General features: G+C 43.0%; 1 protein-coding gene across 1 annotated transcript in view; it reads right to left on the bottom strand.

Moving 5' to 3' along the window:
• tafa5l (TAFA chemokine like family member 5, like) overlaps positions 1–21097 on the bottom strand; it is a 45914-nt gene that overhangs the window by 8173 nt on the left and 16644 nt on the right. Inside the window, exon 3 of the mRNA XM_035646286.2 lies at positions 11591–11718. Within this exon, the coding sequence (XP_035502179.1) occupies positions 11591–11718 (128 nt within the window). The remainder of the gene's footprint in view (positions 1–11590; positions 11719–21097) is intronic.

Here is a 21097-nt window from a genome sequence, read left to right as displayed (position 1 = left end):
TGAAATGAAAGAGTATATTTGCTCTTATCAACTCTATAACCTCTGCATGGGTTTGGCGAGGGACACGTTTGTGCTGTTTGAGCATCAGTCTTTTCAGAAATGTACATCCGACGGCCACAGTATGTGATCCCCGAGCACCCAGAGAGAAGCTGTCACACACAATAAGGCAGGGCTCCTCTCAGTTCACGAACGGCAATGCATATGAAAGCCTGGAGGTGAGCCAGTAAAAACATAAAACGTGTGAGCTGGACTCGAACGCTCCTCTGTCTGATGTCTGTTTCCAAGAGGGGGACGGCTGGTGCATTCGTGTCATCGGATTGACAATTAATTGGAAATTAAAGCAGATTTGCATCTCTCTTGGTATTACCACTACAAAAAAAAATGACGGAAGCTACCACAACGGGAAAGGAAAAACAGATCAGTATCACGTTATAACGTGATGTGCTATGATATATATTTAAAAAACATCTTAACGTGGAATCTTTCACATTATAACGTCAAATGTCTCACGTGATACTGATCCATTTGTTTGCGTGTATGTTTTCACCCAGCACTGCTGAAGTGGATTCTGTTAGTCGTGCACAAATGTTGGAATTTACTCGCTGGTGCACAACATTCAATAACTTCAACCACGAATGAGACCGAAACCCAGCAGAGCGGAGAAGGACACGCTGCACACAGTGCACATCTGATATTTGAAAATGCTCAGGCTCAGTTCCTTTCAATGCATTTTGAAGAAGCGACTATTTCTCTAATGACCTCCAGTCCCGATTTCCTCTCTAATATTGTCCCGCTGTTTTAGGAAGCGAGACCATTCATATCACATCCTCTTACCCGGGGCACAGTTTTACTGTATGTTGCCTTTGATACAAGAGGATTTACTATTCAGGAAACAACCTACTTTACTTCTCTCATTATGCATTTTATTTAGGCTAAATGAATGCTGCTGGTCACGGCGCTGCAGCACCTAATGAAAGTGATTTCACCATCAAAGACCACCTTTATCTAAAGATGGCAGCCCGCTGAGAATACAAATCCGTTGGCGAGGGGTTCAGAAGGCAGCTCTGTGACAAATACAAGTGGGAGAAGAACAAAAAAAGCGACAATTTACATAACCTAACATTAAAAAAAAAAAAAGCTCCACTCAAATCATATCAGAATCAGGCATCAGAAAAGGGATACAAGGAATTTGCTTTGGTGATTTGGTGCATAACAAACATAATACATAGAAGAATAAGGGGAGGATAAAGCGAATTTTAAAAAGAAAGCGCTGTAAGTGCAAAGAGAAGAGCACTAATTAAAGCCAACTGTACAATAAAAAAATGTAATATGTAAAAAGTAAAACTATATTAGAATGTGTGCATATTAAATGGTAAGTGCAGAGTCACATGAACGCTAAAGCAACTGCAAATTACAGACTGAATGCTAAAAGAGCTCTGAAGCACCTCTTGAAAATAGATGTTATTCTCAGTCGGGTGAGCTGTTTGGATAAAGATTTGGTATTATAGGAATGGAAAATGTGAAATCACATTCACCCAGATAAAAGATTGGCTGCTAATGAGACCCCTCCCCTCACCTCGCCACCAGCAGCGTTCAGTCCTTTCAGCTGAAATTTATTTAGCAGGATTATGGTTTCTTCATTAGTACAGACAGGGCAGTACAGTTTCTAACACACAAATCAGTCAGTGCAAAATGCTATTTGTGGTGCACACACACACAGAGCACATATGAATCACTACATGTAGATTGAAGGTTCGAATATAACATAGAAACACTTGAGACAAAGCAGCATTTTAAGGTAATAAATCAGAAGCACACCTCTGCCTTTCCTGGTTGACTAAGGTTTTATTTGGTCTAAATTGCCAAGCCGGTCGCGTTGCATCAGCAGCAAGGAAGCAATATGTATGTGAGGTGTGTGGGTGTCTGCATCTGCATCTTTTAGTAGCATATTCAAATTCAAAACTTCAAGCATGTGGAATAGTCCAACTTCTCTAAAATCCACTGATGGCCTGTTCATGGGATGAAACATCAAAGAGACAAAATCATTATTCATTATTTTATTTATTTCAATTAGTTTAGTTTACTCAGTGTTTAATCTTTGGTTCTCCCATGAGGACACAACTGAGGGACGACCCGGTAGATGAATGTTAGGGAGTGTACTAGGAATGTCCCGATCCGATATTCCATATCGGTATCGGGGCAATATTGGCCAAAATGACTGGATCGTATATCGGAAAAAATAAGAAGTAAAATCCGATCTGATACACTACATTCAACATACCAAATAAATGCCTATTTACATATCTACTAAGCCGTGAACGACATTCCGGCAACTTATTTTTATGTCAATTTACTATGATTTGATTTACATTTTAAAGTTCAATTTGTTGTTTTGCTTGTTTGAATTGTGCTGACCGAAAAACATTCTGCCAGAAGTTTTTGTGAGAAATAAAACAGCAGTATTTCATAACTTAGTCATGTTGCTGGCTATGTACTGTATGTCTTCATTTAGGACAGTTGATTATTTGTTTCACAGTTGAGTATGAGGTTTCTGATGGCTTGGTTAAGCAAAGTGCATCCTGAACAATGCATTATTAATATTCTTAATTTTACGATTGGGGTAAAGACTGTTTTAGATTAGTATTGGATCGGTATCTACAGACACTCAAGGTTGCAGGATCGGTATTGGATCGGACACGAAAAAGTGGTATCTTCCCATCCCTAGCGTGTACCAAACGGGTGCAAATGCCCCTGCACAGCAAACTGTCCAGTCACACCAGGAATGATCCAGTCACCAGGCAGTCTGGAAAACTTGACCCGGTGGAATTATTTTAACCCCGGAGATCTGCATGAAATCGAGGAGTCCTCACTGTGCAGCGACTTGCGGGAACCAAAAATGTCCGATGGACGAAGTTGCAGAGTGAGCACTCCTCACTTTCACTATGCTCTCGCATGGTGAAATTATTACACTACACAAACATTGTCCAGAGAGCTTGGTGAAGACGTCTGTGACAGTTACAGGCAGCTGCAGACACGAACTCAGGGTGAGTCATCAGAGAGAAACTTGAAGTGATTAAATATAATCTCTGGCTTTTGTTTGACATCTAGTATCGGCAAAAAAATTCTGTTGCGGATTTCAGATGTGTCGTTATGGTAGATAGCACGCATACGAATGGGAGGATAACTTCACTTGTTTACTGTATTATGTGAACATCACTGTCACCCTGGACGTCCCGCTGCACCCCGTTCAAAAATCTGGCAGTTCAATGAAGTGTTGATTGATAAACTGTATGAAAAATGACCAGGCATCGTTTTGGTCATGGAATATTTGTATTGAACAGCCAAATCTGATTTGACTGAAAAAATTCTTCGCCACTACCAAATAACCCCCCCAAAATGTAAAAGTGTAAATATTCTGTCATAATATTCTTCATTTTTCTTGTCAACATATGTTATGAAAAACATCAGTCTTGTTATTCCGTCTCTCAATACTTCAACTTCCTTACCTCGTCATTCGCGCTCAGCCTTGAGTTAATTCGGTCCTACATCAGATATAAAGCTAAAAAAACAGCTTCAAAATATAAAGTTTCATTTAAAAGAAGGTTCAATATTTTTCTTCCAGCAGATGGGAACAGTTTTTTTTTTGAAGAAAACACGACAGCAGATGACTGGAACAAGAGTAATTTGTGCTTTTGTTCGGTACTACAGTATTTTCAATGTTGGATTAATACACATTTGGTAATTAAAGGAGTATTTACAAGAGCAGAACATTGTGTGTGGTATTGAGTCGATATAAGTGGGCTCTTTCTAATGAATGAACATTTTCCTTGGTGCAATTGTGTCGCTCACTGACATGGTTTCAATAGTCTCTGGGCAACGATTGAGCTCAATGGCACAGAGGAATGAGATGTGTCCCACATGGCCTCACAAGCTAAAGTTATTAGCAGGATAAATGCATTGTTGGTGGTCCTTAATGGGACTTGTCGATATGAACAAAAACATATATTATCACTATACAGTTGGGCAGAGAAAATCTCACTTGTCTCTTGAAACAACTCAATAGTTTAAAAGAAAGTAAAAAAATGTAGGAAAACTGTAGAAAAATAAGTTGAATTGCAGTACAGGGACAATTTTTTGTCAGCGCACCTTATTTCAGACAATTCTGAGCCTCATTGATTCCTGTTTACTCTTACTTCATCCTTTACCCAACCCCTTTTAAAGCCAACCGGAGATCTGTCATCTCCTCTGTGACTCGCCAACCCCCACCAACCAATCGACGATTCATTTCAAGGAAGCCACAGACAAGAGCCCGGTCCGTGCCCTGCGTTACCCTCTGAGAAGTGAGCTCATTAGAAGGCGGTGACCATGGTGATACATGACTTGGCTGCCTGGTTGTTTGTCGTACAGACGTCGGAGCCCTTTTTTTAACTGAGGCGCGAAGCGTTACATAACGACACCGAGGAACGGCATCATCCGCCCGTATCCATTTCTCATCTCTTTCATAAGAGCTGAGAACTTTGTAACTCCTTCCTGTCTGAGCGGGAACATCTTTGTTGATGCAGTGCCACCCAACACAGCACAGTTTTTCTTTGTGTTCTGCCCTCCTGCATCACATCAAACATCTGTTGTCTCTGAAAGGTTCACCTGTTACAGTACTTATGGACACACACACACACACACACACACACACACACACACACACACACACACACACACACACACACACACACACACACACACACACACACACACACACACACACACACACACACACACACACACACACACACACACACACACACACACACACACACACACACACACACACACACACACACACACACACACACAACTAGTTTTTCGGCTTGGCTGATACTGGGAAAAAAGGGCACATAGCCGAAGGAAAATTGAAAAAATTGGTGCAGGCCTCTCTGACCTCCCTGGTGGTGCAGTGTGTGTGTGTGTGTGTGTGTGTGTGTGTGTGTGTGTGTGTGTGTGTGTGTGTGTGTGTGTGTGTGTGTGTGTGTGTGTGTGTGTGTGTGTGTGTGTGTGTGTGTGTGTGAGTATGCTGCTCATTTCTTTTCTACTTGGTTTGGTAAAAATGCCCAACTGCAACTGATTTTTTTGTCCTGTCCAAGTTACAAACTGGTTGAGCAGTGGCATTTGCTGTGTGGGTGTAGGAAGTGGTTTTTTTTCTACCGTTGAGAATTGTCTGAGCGATGGAGCGCACATGAGCTGCTGTCTGAATATGATCCACTCAGGGTTTCAAGTACATTTTCTTTTTTTTAAAGCTCTAAGCTCCCCCAGGTCTGTTAAGTAACATTTGAAGAACATCAAATTTGGGAAAACCAACTGATGTTTGAAGTGAGGTGTTTTGTAGTTTCAATTTGAGCTCCATCACTTGACTAGCAAAAGCCGATAATAGATCGCCTCAGTGGTGATCTCCCCTAGCGGGGGAGCGAGTGATGCAATCTCAGAACCCTCTCGCTCGCCTGAAAGGAGAAAAATAATTTTTCCTGTCTTGAATTCTGTCCGTCTGTCTTGCCAATTTTCCACCTGATGGCCTTCACCAGCCTCCCTTCATCCACGACGAACAATTCTCATCCACAGCCTCCCTGTCAAGTGCATGAAGCCAATCTCGTAACACGTCGCCCCACCCCACCCCGCCCTCCCGAAACGCACTCTCCACCAATGAGACTATCATGTGCAGATCTTTCAGCGGCTCGCTAGTGAAGACAAATTGCCAGCTTGTTTGGGTGGGCCTCCGGAGGGCGATTCATATTAATGGCTAGCTGGCAGCGGAGAGCGGGCTGCATACGCAAACTCCATTAGCAGGTTAGGCTGGAGAGTGTGACCTGGCAGTGCCACCACGGGCTGCACACACACAAGGGCAGGTTGGGGGGGGGGGAGGGTTCGGGTACATGGGAATGTGTCTACAATATGTTTGTAATGCAGGTAGACATTGTAGTTTATCACTAAAGTAAAAAAAATTCCAGTAGAATTTTAATTTGAATATTTATCACAATACACAGCATTTTTCTAAATAAATATTGTCAGAAGATTTTACCTATGGAAACCGGAAAAATGTTCCACAAAAATTAGAATCAAATTTGCAGCTTATATTTTTGTCATTTTTGGTTTAATGATGTTTGAGGGGTTTATTCTTCCCCAATTGATAAAAGGAAAGTCGTTATTATTTACATAAAAAAAAATAAAATCTAAGTTGATTATTAACACCCACAAGCCATAAAGGGATTCTTTAATCTGAGCGATGGAGCGCACATGAGCTGCTGTCTGAATATGATCCACTCAGGGTTTCAAGTACCTTTTTTTTTTTTAAAGCTCAAAGCTCCCCCATGTCTGTTAAGTAACATTTGAAGAACATCAAATTTGGGAAAACCAACTGATGTTTGAAGTGAGGTTCTTTGTAGTTTCAATTTGAGCTCCATCACTTGACTAGCAAAAGCCGATAATAGATCGCCTCAGTGGTGATCTCCCCAAGCGGGGGAGCGAGTGATGCAATCTCAGAACCCTCTCGCTCGCCTGACAGGTGAAAAATGTTTTTTTTTCAGCCCTGTGATGAATTTGAATATTGAGCTTTGAATCTGTTTGACAGATTTGATAGTAGGAAGACAACAATTTTACAGGTTTCAGGTTTCAATGTCAACTTCAGTAATAATCTTGATATTATTATTTATTATTATTTACATTTTTTAATTTTGCCCTGATGGCGCAATTCCAAATTCCTTTTGAGGAGGAGGATAACGTGCTCAGTAAATATTCAGTATTCCATGTCTACATTTTTGGCCCGATAGCGGTGCTAGGGGAAATGTCAGGGAGTCATTAAACTAAGCAGGATTCATCCCGAAGCCGAGTTCACGAAACAATTTTCAGCACGAATTTGTCCAGTCGTCGACAACTTTTGCAACTCGCTGACGTGGGTAGAGAGGCTCGCGTCAGTGATGACACCAGAGAGCAGGAGGATCATTCTGACTCATTTGAAAGGTCAACTAAGGCCAATATTGTAGCAATGTTTTGTGTGTGTGTGTGTGTGTGTGTGTGTGTGTGTGTGTGTGTGTGTGTGTGTGTGTGTCTTTTGGAGACCACACATACTACTCGGGAGTTTCTCCTGGTGGGAGATGGTGTAGCGTGTGACCCCCTGTTGCCAGTCAGTCGTGTACTATGAACTACATTGACATAAAAATAAGTTGCCGGAATGTCGTTCACGGCTTAGTAGATATGTAAATAGGCATTTATTTGGTATGTTGAATGTAGTGTATCAGATCGGATTTTACTTCTTATTTTTTCCGATATACGATCCAGTCATTTTGGCCAATATTGCCCCGATACCGATATGGAATATCGGATCGGGACATTCCTAGTACACTCCCTAACAATCATCTACCGGGTCGTCCCTCAGTTGTGTCCTCATGGGAGAACCAAAGATTAAACACTGAGTAAACTAAACTAATTGAAATAAATAAAATAATGAATAATGATTTTGTCTCTTTGATGTTTCATCCCATGAACAGGCCATCAGTGGATTTTAGAGAAGTTGGACTATTCCGGGTCCACATGCTTGAAGTTTTGAATTTTAATATGCTACTAAAAGATGCAGATGCAGACACCCACACACCTCACCTCAGCGACTGCAAGACTCCTGATCACGAGACAGCGAGTTGTGCAGTGTGAACCGCACAGCGATCTGATGACTTTGAAAGTCGCGTAGTGAACTCGGCTTAAGAGGACCAGTATCCATAGCAAATTTTACTGAAACTAATCCATGACTTTTTTTTTAGGATTGGCCCGTGTCGGCCATTTAAAGAGAAATGCAGGTGTCACCGATGATAGCGGGGCAAAACAAAGGGAATTGCATCATAAACTGGGGACCATAATTGTCTAAGCTTTGTGGTAATCTTACACAAAGCCAATAGTAGTTGTTGAGTCTCTCTGTGGATGAAAGTGATGGGAAAATATCCAAAACCAACCCAAGACAATATTATCAGTTTTGACTATCTCCAATGGTCAAAATAAAAACATTGCCTGAGTCCAGCCTAGCAGCCAGGGCAGATGCTGACCCAAACAGAGACCCAATCTGGAGAAGAACAGATGAAAGCGTAGATGGTTCCCACAAGGATAAGTAAATATGTTGTTTGAGCTATTAAGGGTATGTTGTTGTACATTCCTCTCCTTTCCAGTCTTGAATAACCATTTGTACAAAGTAAATTTAGCGTATCAAATTATTCATCAGCGTTTCACACCTCCTGCAACTCATTTCATTCGCGGGATTTGTACACATTAATGAGGCTGCCACTCAAAAACTGAGTACTTCTACCTTGTCAGCCAACGAAACACAGATTGATCAAATCAGATTGAACCTTGAAGGCATTCTGAACTTTAATTAACTCAAAAAAACTGAGCACAGATTTGAATATGTATTAGTGATAATCTGGATTCAATCAACGCGTTGACATTTGAATTTAGATTTGGTCATATGCATCTCAACCCCAAACCCTGTAGCATAATCGATATTGTAGCATAGTACAGTGTATGCTTCATTAGATGGATGGTTTTCCCGCACGATCTGCCAGCTAAGTCCGTCCACCTACGTCAAACCAGTGCACCGCCGCATGAATCATATAAATAATGACTGCAGCCATTATCAGCTCTCAGAAGACACGTTGTCAGACCAAATACTAGTGTGTGGTGTGATTATGTGCACGTGTGGACAGCCTCTCTCTCTCTCTCTCTCTCTCTCTCTCTCTCTCTCTCTCTCTCTCTCTCTCTCTCTCTCTCTCTCTCTCTCTCTCTCTCTCTCTCTCTCTCTCTCTCTCTCTCTCTCTCTCTCTCTCTCTCTCTCTCTCTCTCTCTCTCTCTCTCTCCTGATCAATCCTCTTTATAAATTTCTAATTTTATCTTCCCAAATGTGCTTCACTCCTATTTCAGGTCTTACAAAAAAACAAAAACGCCTGGATGCCTCCTCTTTGCTGCTGCTAAATCTTCACCGCCCCCCCCTCAAAAAACAACAACAACATAAAATGTATAGATAAACCACAAGCTTAACTTCTGGATTAAACTGCACGGCCACAGTTGATGGCAGATTTTCTGTGGAACACGTAATCTGCATTTTTTGTAAATATATTTGGGGGGGGGCAAAAGCACAGCACTCATGTTAGTGTGCTGTCAGGGTAGATTAGAGCGCGGTGGGAATACATGCGTGAAAACTGCCGCAGCTGCCCAGGGCTGCTGGACGGACGAGGCAGAGGAGCGAGATAGATGAAGAGACAGCGAGTGCAGAGAGTTAAAGAGGGAGAGAGAGAGAGAGAGAATCACCAGGGCCAGTGACAGGTTGACCTATATGGCCCCCGTGTACCTGATGACGAGGGCGGCAGGCCTCTCCTGCTCTGACCACCTTGTCATCTCCTGCTGACATCAACATGCTGCATTGTGCTGTTCCGCTCGCTCTGTCTCTTTGACTCACGTCCCTCTGCGTCTTCCTTTGGTTCCTCTGTATCTTTTTTATGGTGACATCTTCACACCTGAGGCAGATATCTGCGCAGTCGCTACTGTTTATCCCCTTCACAGTGGTGAAAACGACTAGACTTTGTTAATCAACCAGGCGGATATATACCACATGTATAAATGCTGAATATACTGTTTTGCCAGAGAGCACTAAAATGAGCATGGAATTTGGTTTAAGTTCTTGTCACGATTTAATCAAAGGTATGAAAGCAAATAGAAGTTCAGGTTTTTTTCAGATTTAAACATCTCTATAGCGACATACCACTTGAGGTGATGTGATGTGTTTAAAGATGTGTTTCCAAGAGTTTGTAAGCGTTTCCTGAGATCAAGCGACACGTGGATGCACGTGGAAACATGGAATGTAATTCAATTCATCTCCCAGAAAGCTGAACTTGTGTGTTGCCTTATGCAGGGTTTCAAACAACAATCTTGTACACGCAAAACGCCGGCAGTGGAGCCAGGTTGATGGAGGCGAGGCTGCGCGGAGCTATGGAGGGAATGTGATTGTGTTTCTCGGGCATGACATGCACACAACGGAGAACTCCTCCATGTTCCACTGAGCATCAAGTTGTGTGAATCTGCCAAGAGGTGCGGTGTGAACCACACAGCGACAGTGGCAACTGTATCCATAGCGACGCAGTCGACTGGACGAGCGGGAGCGCCCGCAGAGCGCCAATTGTTGACCGGTCCGCAGGCGACTTCAGGGTTTTTTTCTTTTCATTCATGGCATTCAAATACATGTACAATGCCACTTCCTTTACAAAAACTGAAGGTTAAAATTAACCATCACTTGGACGGATATGATGAAGTAATGATGCCTGTGTTCATCTGCTGAATAGAGTCACATTGGAGCTCCTCAGTTAGCTGCGGCACTGGCAGCTCTGAGGCATTGGACGCATATTGCTGCAAGAGGAGCCCACAGAGGAGCAGATGACACCATATTGAAGGTTTTTAAAAATTCACCATGCGATTCGTATCCATTTACATTGCTCGCGGAGTCACAGAGAGGTCACACAGTTGTCCGCTGTGAGTATTTCCCTCAGGACTATACGCTGATGTAAAGTGTTCGATCTCATATTCGAGCAAGCTGTTCAATTAACTGCCCATTTTCATATTTGTAGTCATAACAGTTGCCCGCACGGGTTTGTTTGATCATAAGATAAACCAACATTGATCAAATCGCCCAGAAAACTGCGGCTGAACTGCTCACAACAGTGGTTGACACAGCGAGCAGTGCAGTGTGTTGCAGTGCACGTTGGCTGCCGCCCAATAAGTGATGTCACGCTGGACGCATTCCATCAGCCGTGCATTGATGTTTGTATTGTTTATTGTTATTAAAATCCCCATCGGCACTAGGTAGGGCTGAGGTGGGACGTAAAAGAATACGTTTGAAATGCTGATTCATAATTAATACATTGTATTACACTTGACCTGATCACCTACAATTCAGTGTGTTTCACTCGCTTTTTGTAACAGTAATGTTTCTGACAGGCGCTGGAGAGGTTCTGTACGGAACAATTTGAAACGATAACAGAGCCTCCTTAGTATTCCTGGTCAATGCTGGTGTTTGTGGGTGGTGCATTTAGGCTGACTGAAGGATCAAACAGAACACAGTCTTATGGGTGGATGTGTTCATAATCGTCCCGAATATGCTCCGCTCATGCCTGCTCCTCGCCTGGTTTTCTTGGAGAGGCCCTTGAATGTGCTACCCGGCGGTTTGTTTATTTGACTTCTTTCTCCCGCAACAGCAGGTTAATTCGTGGTTGGCAATTAAACCGCGGCGCATCCGCTATGCTGCATCGGCGAGTCAGGCCGTGGACTGACAATGCTGTGAGCGTTTCGGCTCACAAAGAGCAGTGCGGCATTAGATTTCTTCCCTTTTTGTGATTCAGTATTGATGCACTAACCTGCTGTCGGAATGTGCTTCCTCTAGCTCTGAGCTAAAGCATCACATGACCCTATCAGCTTGGGGTGGGTGTGTGTGTGGGGGGGGTACCCATGCTGATAATGTTGGTGTGATGCTGCGAAGTGCATATGTTGTATATTAATGTCATGTCCTGTGAATTACCGTCACGGTCTTGATGCGACCACTGCCCCTGGTGCAGGTCCAGCCGGATCGGTTGAACAGGAGGCTGCAGACCTCCCCCTCCAGGCAGGGAGCCATCTCGCACCACTGGCGGCTTCGCACGATCCGCGCTGGGAGGGCGAAAGACAAGAGGGGGCAAGGAGGCGCATTAGAAAGACTTGAAAATGTCAACTTTTTCCCCAGAACAAAAGAACAAAGCTGTCTTTTTTGTTGTTTTGTTTTTAATGCACACCAGAAAGGAAAGCATCTTCATGTGTCGATGTGTCTGCAACCCTGTAGTATATCAATTAGGGTCTTGTTGAACTCCCATGCCTGAATTGCCTCTGGTACTAACCTTTACGGACCAGCTGGTGGTCCATAAATTACTTTCCTGCTAATGCTGCCTTTCACAGCAGCTGCAGATATCTACCCTTTTTTTTTTCTCCTTGCAACATTTTGTTAGAGTTACTGTTCCCCTTCAAGTAATTTGTATCAATTAGCAACATAATTTTGTTGGATTTTTTTTTTTACTTCAAGCTACATTTGACTTTTTTCAAACTCAATTGGCAATACAAGTTTGCCTGTGGGAGTCTTTCCACCTTCAAGGCCACACACACATACGAGTACGCCACATAAAACTCGGATGTCTCTTCCTGCAGCACGAGTGAATAGAGCTACATGGCAGGAGACGCAAGAGTGTAGGTTTATTGTTGGTTTGTAACAATGGCTGAGAAAGCCCTTGTCCCCCCAAACTGAGAGTAATCTCTCTACAAAGACCCTGCAAAGTACACAAGGGAAGAAGAAAAAATGTGTGAAAAGAAATGTTGTACTGTAATTGTGCTGAGTTTGTGGAAAAGATCATGTTTTTAGAATTTGCATTGTAAATAAAAAACAATGTTTTCTGCTACGTATAACCGGTATAACCATTAAGAAAAAGCGATATTGCGGGGGACAATAATGACAGCGGTTCCCTGGCTGCGTGCAAACCGGGGAATGTTGCAGATCTTCCTCAGCACCTTGACCCATCTTCATTAATGCTGGGTTTTTAAAAACATATTTTTATTTGAGGTCTACACATGAATCAGTTCAGAGCCCAGCATCAGGCATGTTAAAATTAAAATTCTAATTTGTGCGATGAATGAATAATTTATGCTTGTGAATTTGTTATTTCTGAATATAAATTTAGATTTATATTAAATCTTGCTCTGGAAAATACTTTTTAAAAATATGTTGGGAGGGCCTCCCATGGATTTTTCATTTTCAGACTTGAAAGTCTTCAGCCCAAACCTATGCCGCCTCAAGTGACATCACCAAACGCAAATGTCGAGCGTGACTTGTTCCATTTGGCTGCTGCGATATACTCTCATCACTGTATTTCATACCTGAGCTATGACCAAGAAACAGGAATAAGAATCATATCTTCAATTTCACATGTCCATACACAGTCCAGCCACATTTTAGCTGATGTGCAGTGGTGACTCTCCGAGACCTGTAGACAGATTTGATGTGAAAATTGGTGGAATGACCCTTTAGACTACAGGTTGTTTTTACTCTGACACAGTTAACATCCGGTTAGCCTCTGTGTTTTGTTAATAATGAGGCTGTAAAAATTGAATTCATTCCTTCTTACCTATACGATCAGGCTTTTGGATTTTTTTCTTTTGATTTCACACAATTGTAATACAACATTGGATATTGTCTCAGCAACACTGTCCAGTTCTGGCTGCTGTCATTCAGACACACATGTACTGTACCACAGTTTAGTCAAATGCAGTGGACATGGAAAATGTATTCTAAATCAGCTACTTGTGTTAAATTCAGTTATTTGTTAATTCAATTTTGAAAATTAACTAAATCAAATTACTAATTCTCATGGAAACGTGTAAGAATGTTAATAAGCACTTACAAATTATAACTTAAATGCATGACATTTTCAGCAATATTTCAACAGGTGAATCTGAGGGAGCGGATTACAGACTAAAAAAGCAATAAAAGCCCAAAATATTACATCTCCTTAAAGTTATATGTCCGCCGGAGACGTCTGGCTGTCGGAGTGAAAGCCGGCGACGCTCTCGTTCCCCTTCTGCAGTCCGTCTGCGTGACATTACATTAGCATTCGCCTGTTGTCGACGGTGATAAGCACTGATTGTTCTTTGCACAGCGTGCTAAAGAAACACTGAAAGGTTATCAGCTCTCCGCGGACCTGGCCGGGGCTGCAGCCCTCGCCTTCCCGTGATCCCCCTGGGCAGCATACTGTGGAACGAGGTAACACGGTCGGCAAATTGAAAGAGAGGAACTACAATTCATTTGAATGTCCATGGGAGAGGGGCAGAGCTGAGACGGAGAGGGAGAGAGGGAGAGCGAGGAGGTGTGGGACAGGGAGGCCTCGTGACATTTCGCTGTGAGATATTCCTGGTCCAGGCCTTGTTAACAGTCCGAAATTGGTCTTTGGCGCGTCAGACCCCGACTGCGACTCTGCTATAAAGATCTGTCATCTTGTGGTATTCATCAAGCTGGCAGAACAGCACCTTCATGTATGTTACACACACACACACACACACGCAAGAACTCAGTTATTCCTCTGTAGATATAAAGCCGTTGCCCCTCAGCAAATAAAACACATTGTTGACACGAGAGGAGACAGAACGGCGGAACAAAACAATCCAGGAACCTGTCATCTCGTTTAACCGAACCGGCTTAAGACGTTGTTAAAGCGATCGCAATTAGATTTTGAGACAAAGTGGTCATCGCGGCCTCATCCTCGGAAGAGAGGAGAGGAAAAATCTAAAGTGACCTTCCACCTGACACAGCAACATGCCGCGGTGAATTTCCATTTTCCCGGCCATCCATCAGGCGCAACAAAGCGTGGATTTATCAGTGAGTTGCAGATGTACTTTTGAGTACATTACATGGCAAGAAAAACTCAATTTCCAGGGTGGGGAATAAAAAGCTGAGCTGGCAAAGTGGCGGGAGTGCTGACTAACTGTGGAGTGCATCAGGCCAGCCAGACCCAGAGTCGTGGAGGGTTGGCTAAAATAAATGTGGTTTGTTAGCCGCAGCCTCAGTATCTGGGCACTCGATGCTTTGCCCTCGTTACTCTCTCAATGCCATCGACGACAGTGTGACTGGATGTACGGTGACGCGATGAACTTCCTGGTGCCATAAGCTGCGTTTGTTCACATGACAGTGTTGTCACAATAACTTTCCTCACCGACAGCACCATGCAACAAAAATGGCACCGCTGCAGTTTGGCGTCGGCCCGTCGCCATCCATCGAACCTATTTGTCCAATATGCTGGCACGCGCAGCTGTAGACACGTTGAAGCGCTTGTATGATACAACCGCCCACACACAGTATCCAGACTCTAAGCAACTGAGCTGAAGCTGTCTGACGATATCTGTCCGCTGCTATATTCCATCCTGTATCTTTTACATGCAGCCGTTCCACTAAACCTGGCTTGTTGGAACACTCAACTGGTTCTGAGAGATTATTGTGACTTCATTGGCATTATTAGTGTGGCGCTATGTCATTTTGGCCCTCTTGTTTGTAACGGTGGAAAGGTGCAACAGCAGCAGAGGTGAAACAGCCGGCTGTGGTGGCTGCACGAGAGAGAGAGAGTCTCTGTGTGTCTGGCCGACACCTGGGTGGCCCATCCCGTTGCCCTCACCGCAAGAGTCCCACCCAGGGATAGTGAGCGTCGGGCCAGGCTCGTCAGCTGCCAGGGTCCCTGCTGGGGTACGGTTCTGGACCTCCAACTAGATCACACGTAAGACCATCTGTCCCCCCCGTGCCCAGTGCCAAGCCCTGCCCTGCCCTGCGCTACATAGCACTGCCAGATGGGACTCGGAGCGGGGCAGAAGGCACAACAGTGACTTAAACCAGACACACTGTTGGTCTGATGAAAGTCTGCCTCTGCATAACTAAGAATAAAAAAAAAAATAATAACATCAAATTTTCACTAAAGCCACAGGCAGCTCATTTAAAATGTATTTAGATGAGATACAACAAACAGAGAGACGTGGCTTTAGAAGCAGCGCTTGAGACACAAAGAGGAACAAAAGAAGGATCGCATTTAAAAGGACGATAGAACTTGCAGCATGACTCACTATAATAATTAACTGTGTGTCTCTTCTGGTAATTCAAAAATGGTACTTATGCCGAAAGAAACAAAGACAAGGTTTGTTTCGTTGAAAGGACGACACAACGTAAAGCATGAATCACCGCAACAATTAATCGCGCGCGTTAATGGCCCTCATACTGATGTGCCTTTTGTGTCCCGCAAGATTAGTTGGGCTCCAGAAACCCAGTAACAGGTTTTAAAGAGTTTATGTCTTATGTTAATCAAGCTTCAATCACGGATCAATTTGCGGCAGCCAGATTTCCAGCCCGCTGTCCTCCATCCTGCTACCAGAGGACTGATGGTCGTTCACTTGTAATTATGACAACAGGAAAAGATCCAACACGAATGCATTTCAAACAGAGCCAGCAGACATTCATCGTCATAAAATTGTGTGTGTTTGTTGAACAAGCTGTTGCAATGTTTTTCAGATGCATTTTTTTTTCTCAAAATGGCTTTGTAAAACGGTGGTGGTACTTGGGCTTGATCTCAAATTAAATCACTTGTAGAGAATTCATCAGTATATTTCAACCATTTGGCCGCACTGTGACATAGCTAATCTGACTATAATGTGATTCTTAGCACGGTTTGATAGTGATGATGAAATTCAAACAAGATATTTCAGGTTCATTATACCTGCTTTCTTTGAGGGAACAATAACAATGTTCTCATAACCGCATTCACTGTCAGAGATATGGACCTTTGTATTTGATATGTACAAGGAGTATGCCATAAAATCTCAAATAAGAGCTGGTATGTACAAAAGACATGAGTTGCTGATACTATTTGAGCCTCTGGGAGCCTATTATTTTCTTTTAACATCTAAGCAGTGTGGCTGAAAAAATGAATGAGGAAAAAGACAACAACTGGAGACTCAGTGTGAATGAAAACAATATTTCTTGAATACATATGTGTTGTCGCGAGTGACAGCAACATCATCAACAGCAAATCGTAACGGGAGGCTTCTTATAGAAATATGTTAAAACAAAAAAAAAGCCAGTTTCCAATATAAGCCTGTTTTAAATATAGGCCTCTAAGCGGTTGAAATGAATAGCCTGCAATAAATCTTCTCAATTGTGTCTGCATTGTAAACCTTTCCCTTTGTTTAGCCTCTTTTCAGCTGTGCGTTTTTGCTCATTTAGTGTCAATAATCCTTTTCGCCGGGTGTAAAAGCAGCAGCTCGCAGTGCGCAAATGGACAGCCTCTCTGCAGCCCCGCAGACCCTTATCACGGTGGCCATCGAGCATCACGCGATTATAGTGCGATGTGGTGGCATGGCAACAATGGGGCCTCGCAGAAAGGGAAAAGGCGGAGAGTCGGGGAGCAGATTACAGCGAGAGCAGAGGAGACGAGCAGGGAGAACACATAATCCGCCTGTGTGCAGCGCGCAGAGACTAAACCTGCACAACAGTCACACTAGGCAGCACCAAAAAAGAAATATGCCCCAAAGTAGACCAACAATATAAGTTATACAACATTATGCACTCTGAAATTGTTCAGAGAATTAAAATGAATAAGGAATAACCGAGTGAAAATGTCAAAGTGCACGAACAATGCTGCTGCCATCTGGGACAATCAGCCAATAAAATCTCAGGTTACTCCCTTATGTCAAACTTCATTCAGTGCGGGCAGTTGGTATGTCATTATAATTGAGCAAAATGGTAAGGGAGATGGAAAATATCTGTCCAATTGTCTCCTTTAAGCCACCAGCTACCAACTGCTGTAAATGTAAAAATGTCCCAGAGGCTGCAACAGATGTAAGCCTCGTTTTTAAAATTTTTTTTTTGCTTTTATTAACGACAGGAAACAGCAAAGTGGCTCACATCCACGAGCTTTTGATGGTGATTATAATCGCACAGATGAGGTTCTCCGATCTTAACCCGCTGCATAACGTTGCCAGGACACACTGGGAAAGGTCAAATCGCGAACGTCGTAACATATCAAACAGTGAGCAGAAAAACAAAGCACCACAAACCAGCCTCTGTGTATTGCAACTGGAGGAGACTCAAAATGGAGGAAAATATTATATGACGTAAACTGATGGTCCTTGAACCAATTTTTTTTCTTCTTTACTGTAAACTTTGTCGTGCATGTGCACCAAACTCCACATCGGTCAAACCTGCAGTGTAGGAGAGAAGGCATACTGATTCAGCTTTGATTTATTTTTTAAGCCCGCCACCACCAACAACATGCGAATCACTGTGAGTGGCAGTGAAAATGCTTGGACACTGTGTTAAGATGTGTCACTTTAGTGAGTTTCATTAAAAATGCAGCCAGTTGCACCTGAGATATTGTACATGACAGATGAACAAACAGACTGATCTATCGCTGCCCACTCGTTGCATTTAGACTTTATAAAATTCAGGCAGAGGAGCCAGCCGAGGGTAAAATAAACGCTTTGTCCCAGAAATCCCATAATCAATACTGTAAAGACAAACGCTACCTAGTTATCTGCATGGAATACTGCGTTTGCACTTTGCGGTTGATATACAAGACATTCATGTTAGTTTTTTCAAACAGGAAATTATGTAAGCCCCTACCAAAAGATGTCAATCAAGCTCTGTAACACTGTTGCCAATTAAAATATATAGATGTTTCCTGTTAGGTGACGATGGAGCAGAGCCCCGAATGCAGAGTGCAAAGAATTTTTTAAATAAAGGAAAACAAAAAAAAGGAAAACCACAGTGAAAAAACCAAATACACGGGGGAATAAGCAGGAGCGGGAGACACAGGGAACTAACCAGTAAACCGGAGAATCAAAACATGGACTACAAAAAAACGCAGCCGCTCCATCAGCATTTTTCAGTGTGTTTTACCACTGTGACATCAGATGTAAATGATTCATAGGCAACAGTAACTTACATGATGACGTGCGTCTTCTCTGGGTCATATTCATACTCTTCTTCTTCTTCTTCTTCTTCTACTTCTACTTCGGGTTGAATCGTTGACGTTCGTGCGTGACGCGTCAAGTTAAATATCTCTGCCGCAGTGAATTGTGGGGCGTCTATGTCTCCTTCCCTTTCGCATAGGAAGCTCCAGTGTACCCTATGCTGAAGCAGATACGAAAGGAAGCACTGGAGCTCCTTTCCTATGCGTTTAGAGAATCCAAACCGCTTTTATCATGGCTGCAGATCAAATACTTCCGGGTGACTTCAACATTTAGGAAACTTCCGAAGCCAATTTGACAATTCGACCTCGCCCCATATACACAAGGTAGGCGGGGCTAATTGAACACAGGTGAGACACATTAGGAACAGGTGCAGACAATCACAGGGGAACACAGGGAAACAGGAAGTGCAGCAACACGAGGAAATGGACGTCAGAATAAAACAGGAAATAAGAAAGCAAACTCCACTAAAACAGACACGAGGAAAGTTACTCCAAAATAAAGCAGGAACCAACAACGAGGGATCAAGAAACTAACATGACAGATAGACAAGGAATAGTAATCAAGGAAATAATGACATAAACAAACCAAAGTCGACAAGAGGTAATTAAAGCATGAATAACAGTCCACACAGAAAGACAAAGAGACTTTTTCGAGAGTCTACAGAGTTTATGGGGGCAGAATCATGACAGTTTTATGTGAGTTGCCCAGACACCATTCACAATTTGTCAAGATTGTTCACAATCAAATTTTGGGCAGACATTTTTGTTTGGAAAAATTGTGCCAGTCTTCCAGTGTGAAGACACTAGGACCCAGGTAAAATGATGTAGGAGAATGTGGCGTACAGCTGGCTCTCATGTTAATTCCCTCTATAAATCTGCCTTGACCTCTGTCCGTGGTGCTGATTCTGGAGCTGCCTCAGGTTTTTGTCATCATTTGTGCCGGTCCACTGGATCCCTGCTGGCGAGGACCGAGGGCAAATAGGTTGCCTCGGTGTCATCATTCGCCTCACCTAAGCTATTACAGATCCAGATCTTGGTTCCCCGGGTCTCGGAGACGTCTCACCATGTAGCCTTTATTCTACTTCACTTAGGACAACGGCTTAGCTATTTTGAGTTTAGTTGCGTAACGTCTGCACCAATTTAGTTTATCTGCCCACTGCAGCAGAAGCCATTTGTTTGTTTGCCTCTGCGAGAGCTTGACTTTAAGTTCCGTAGTCACGTGTGGCATGTTCTCTGTGCTCCTGGGTCTTATTTAGCATTTGGCAGCCTTACCAGCCTTTATCGCACTACTGCAAACAAAGATGCACTGTGCAGAAGAGGTAAAACGTTTCTCGTCTCTCCCGCCGTTTCACCTGTGCATTTATTAACAGAAAGTGTTCAACATTACCGTCTGACAATCACTCACACTCCCACCTGCCTCGCAGCTCTGACAGATCGTTGCTCCAGCTCTACTTTATTTCTTTCTTCTTTTTTTTTTCTTCAGCATTTCATTATACAGTGACAGCGTGAAGCTACAGCCAGGAAACATGGGGAGCGAGAGAGTGAGCCACAACATGCAAAAACAATCCCCCCTGCTGGAAGTTGACCAAGGACATGGCAGCCGTCAGAGGGTAACATGGTTGCTTGATCTCAATTTCTCGACAAATTAATGCAAATGGGAATTGTGTATTCGACTGAATTCTTTGATATACTCCAAAGACTTCTGCATGACAGAAATGATATGTAATATCTATATTTCCACTGCCTCTGGTAGTCAGGCGCCACTGAGAGCTGATGTCTTTGTCTTGACAGGGGGCACTTCCCACATCTGAGTGAATGTACATACTTTTGGGGGAAGGACAAAAAAAGAGGTAGAAATACATGATTTCTTTTATTTATTTTTGTCTGGGCAAAGGGGAAAGCTCTGCCTTTGGAGATAAGGCTCATAGACCTGGACCAGAATAAGTTGAGAGTGTGTGATTGTGCATTTGACTGACAACCTGCCAGGGACTGCAGACGAAAAGGAGCCAGCATGGCTAAATATTGGCACATTTAAACATTGGACTCGAGTACGCATGTTAATTAATGTGCACTGTCCCTTTCAAATAAATAAACGTAAACGTACTCTCTAATTAGAAAAACGCATCGCGTTACGTGTACGCTTTCTAAAATCAGACATGGCTGAAGGTGAGGAATAATCCCATTACAGTTCATCGAGCTCTTAGCCTTTTACTTACTCACTCGCTTTTCTATTTCCCCCCACATCTCAGAAAAGGCATTGATCTACTCCTGCTGCTGCTGTGAAGGAGTTATATTAAACTGACCCAGAGGACACAAGGCCCTTGCTGTGTTAATAACAACAACACCCTGAGAAAAAAGAGAAAAATAATGGGTCCATCGCAAAGCCTCTGTGACGGATACAAATAAATATACATAACATAACTTATAAGTCAGTAAATTGGTTTATGTGCTCAGAAGGGCAAAGGGGCATTTATGGGAATTCGCATGGAAGGCAAACTGAATAT

The sequence above is a fragment of the Scophthalmus maximus genome, chromosome 3 (assembly GCF_022379125.1).
Source record: "Scophthalmus maximus strain ysfricsl-2021 chromosome 3, ASM2237912v1, whole genome shotgun sequence".
In the NCBI taxonomy this organism is placed as follows: Eukaryota; Metazoa; Chordata; class Actinopteri; order Pleuronectiformes; family Scophthalmidae; genus Scophthalmus; species Scophthalmus maximus.
The sequence above is the reverse complement of the archived record's forward strand: the minus strand, read 5'-3'. Positions and strand labels throughout refer to the sequence as shown.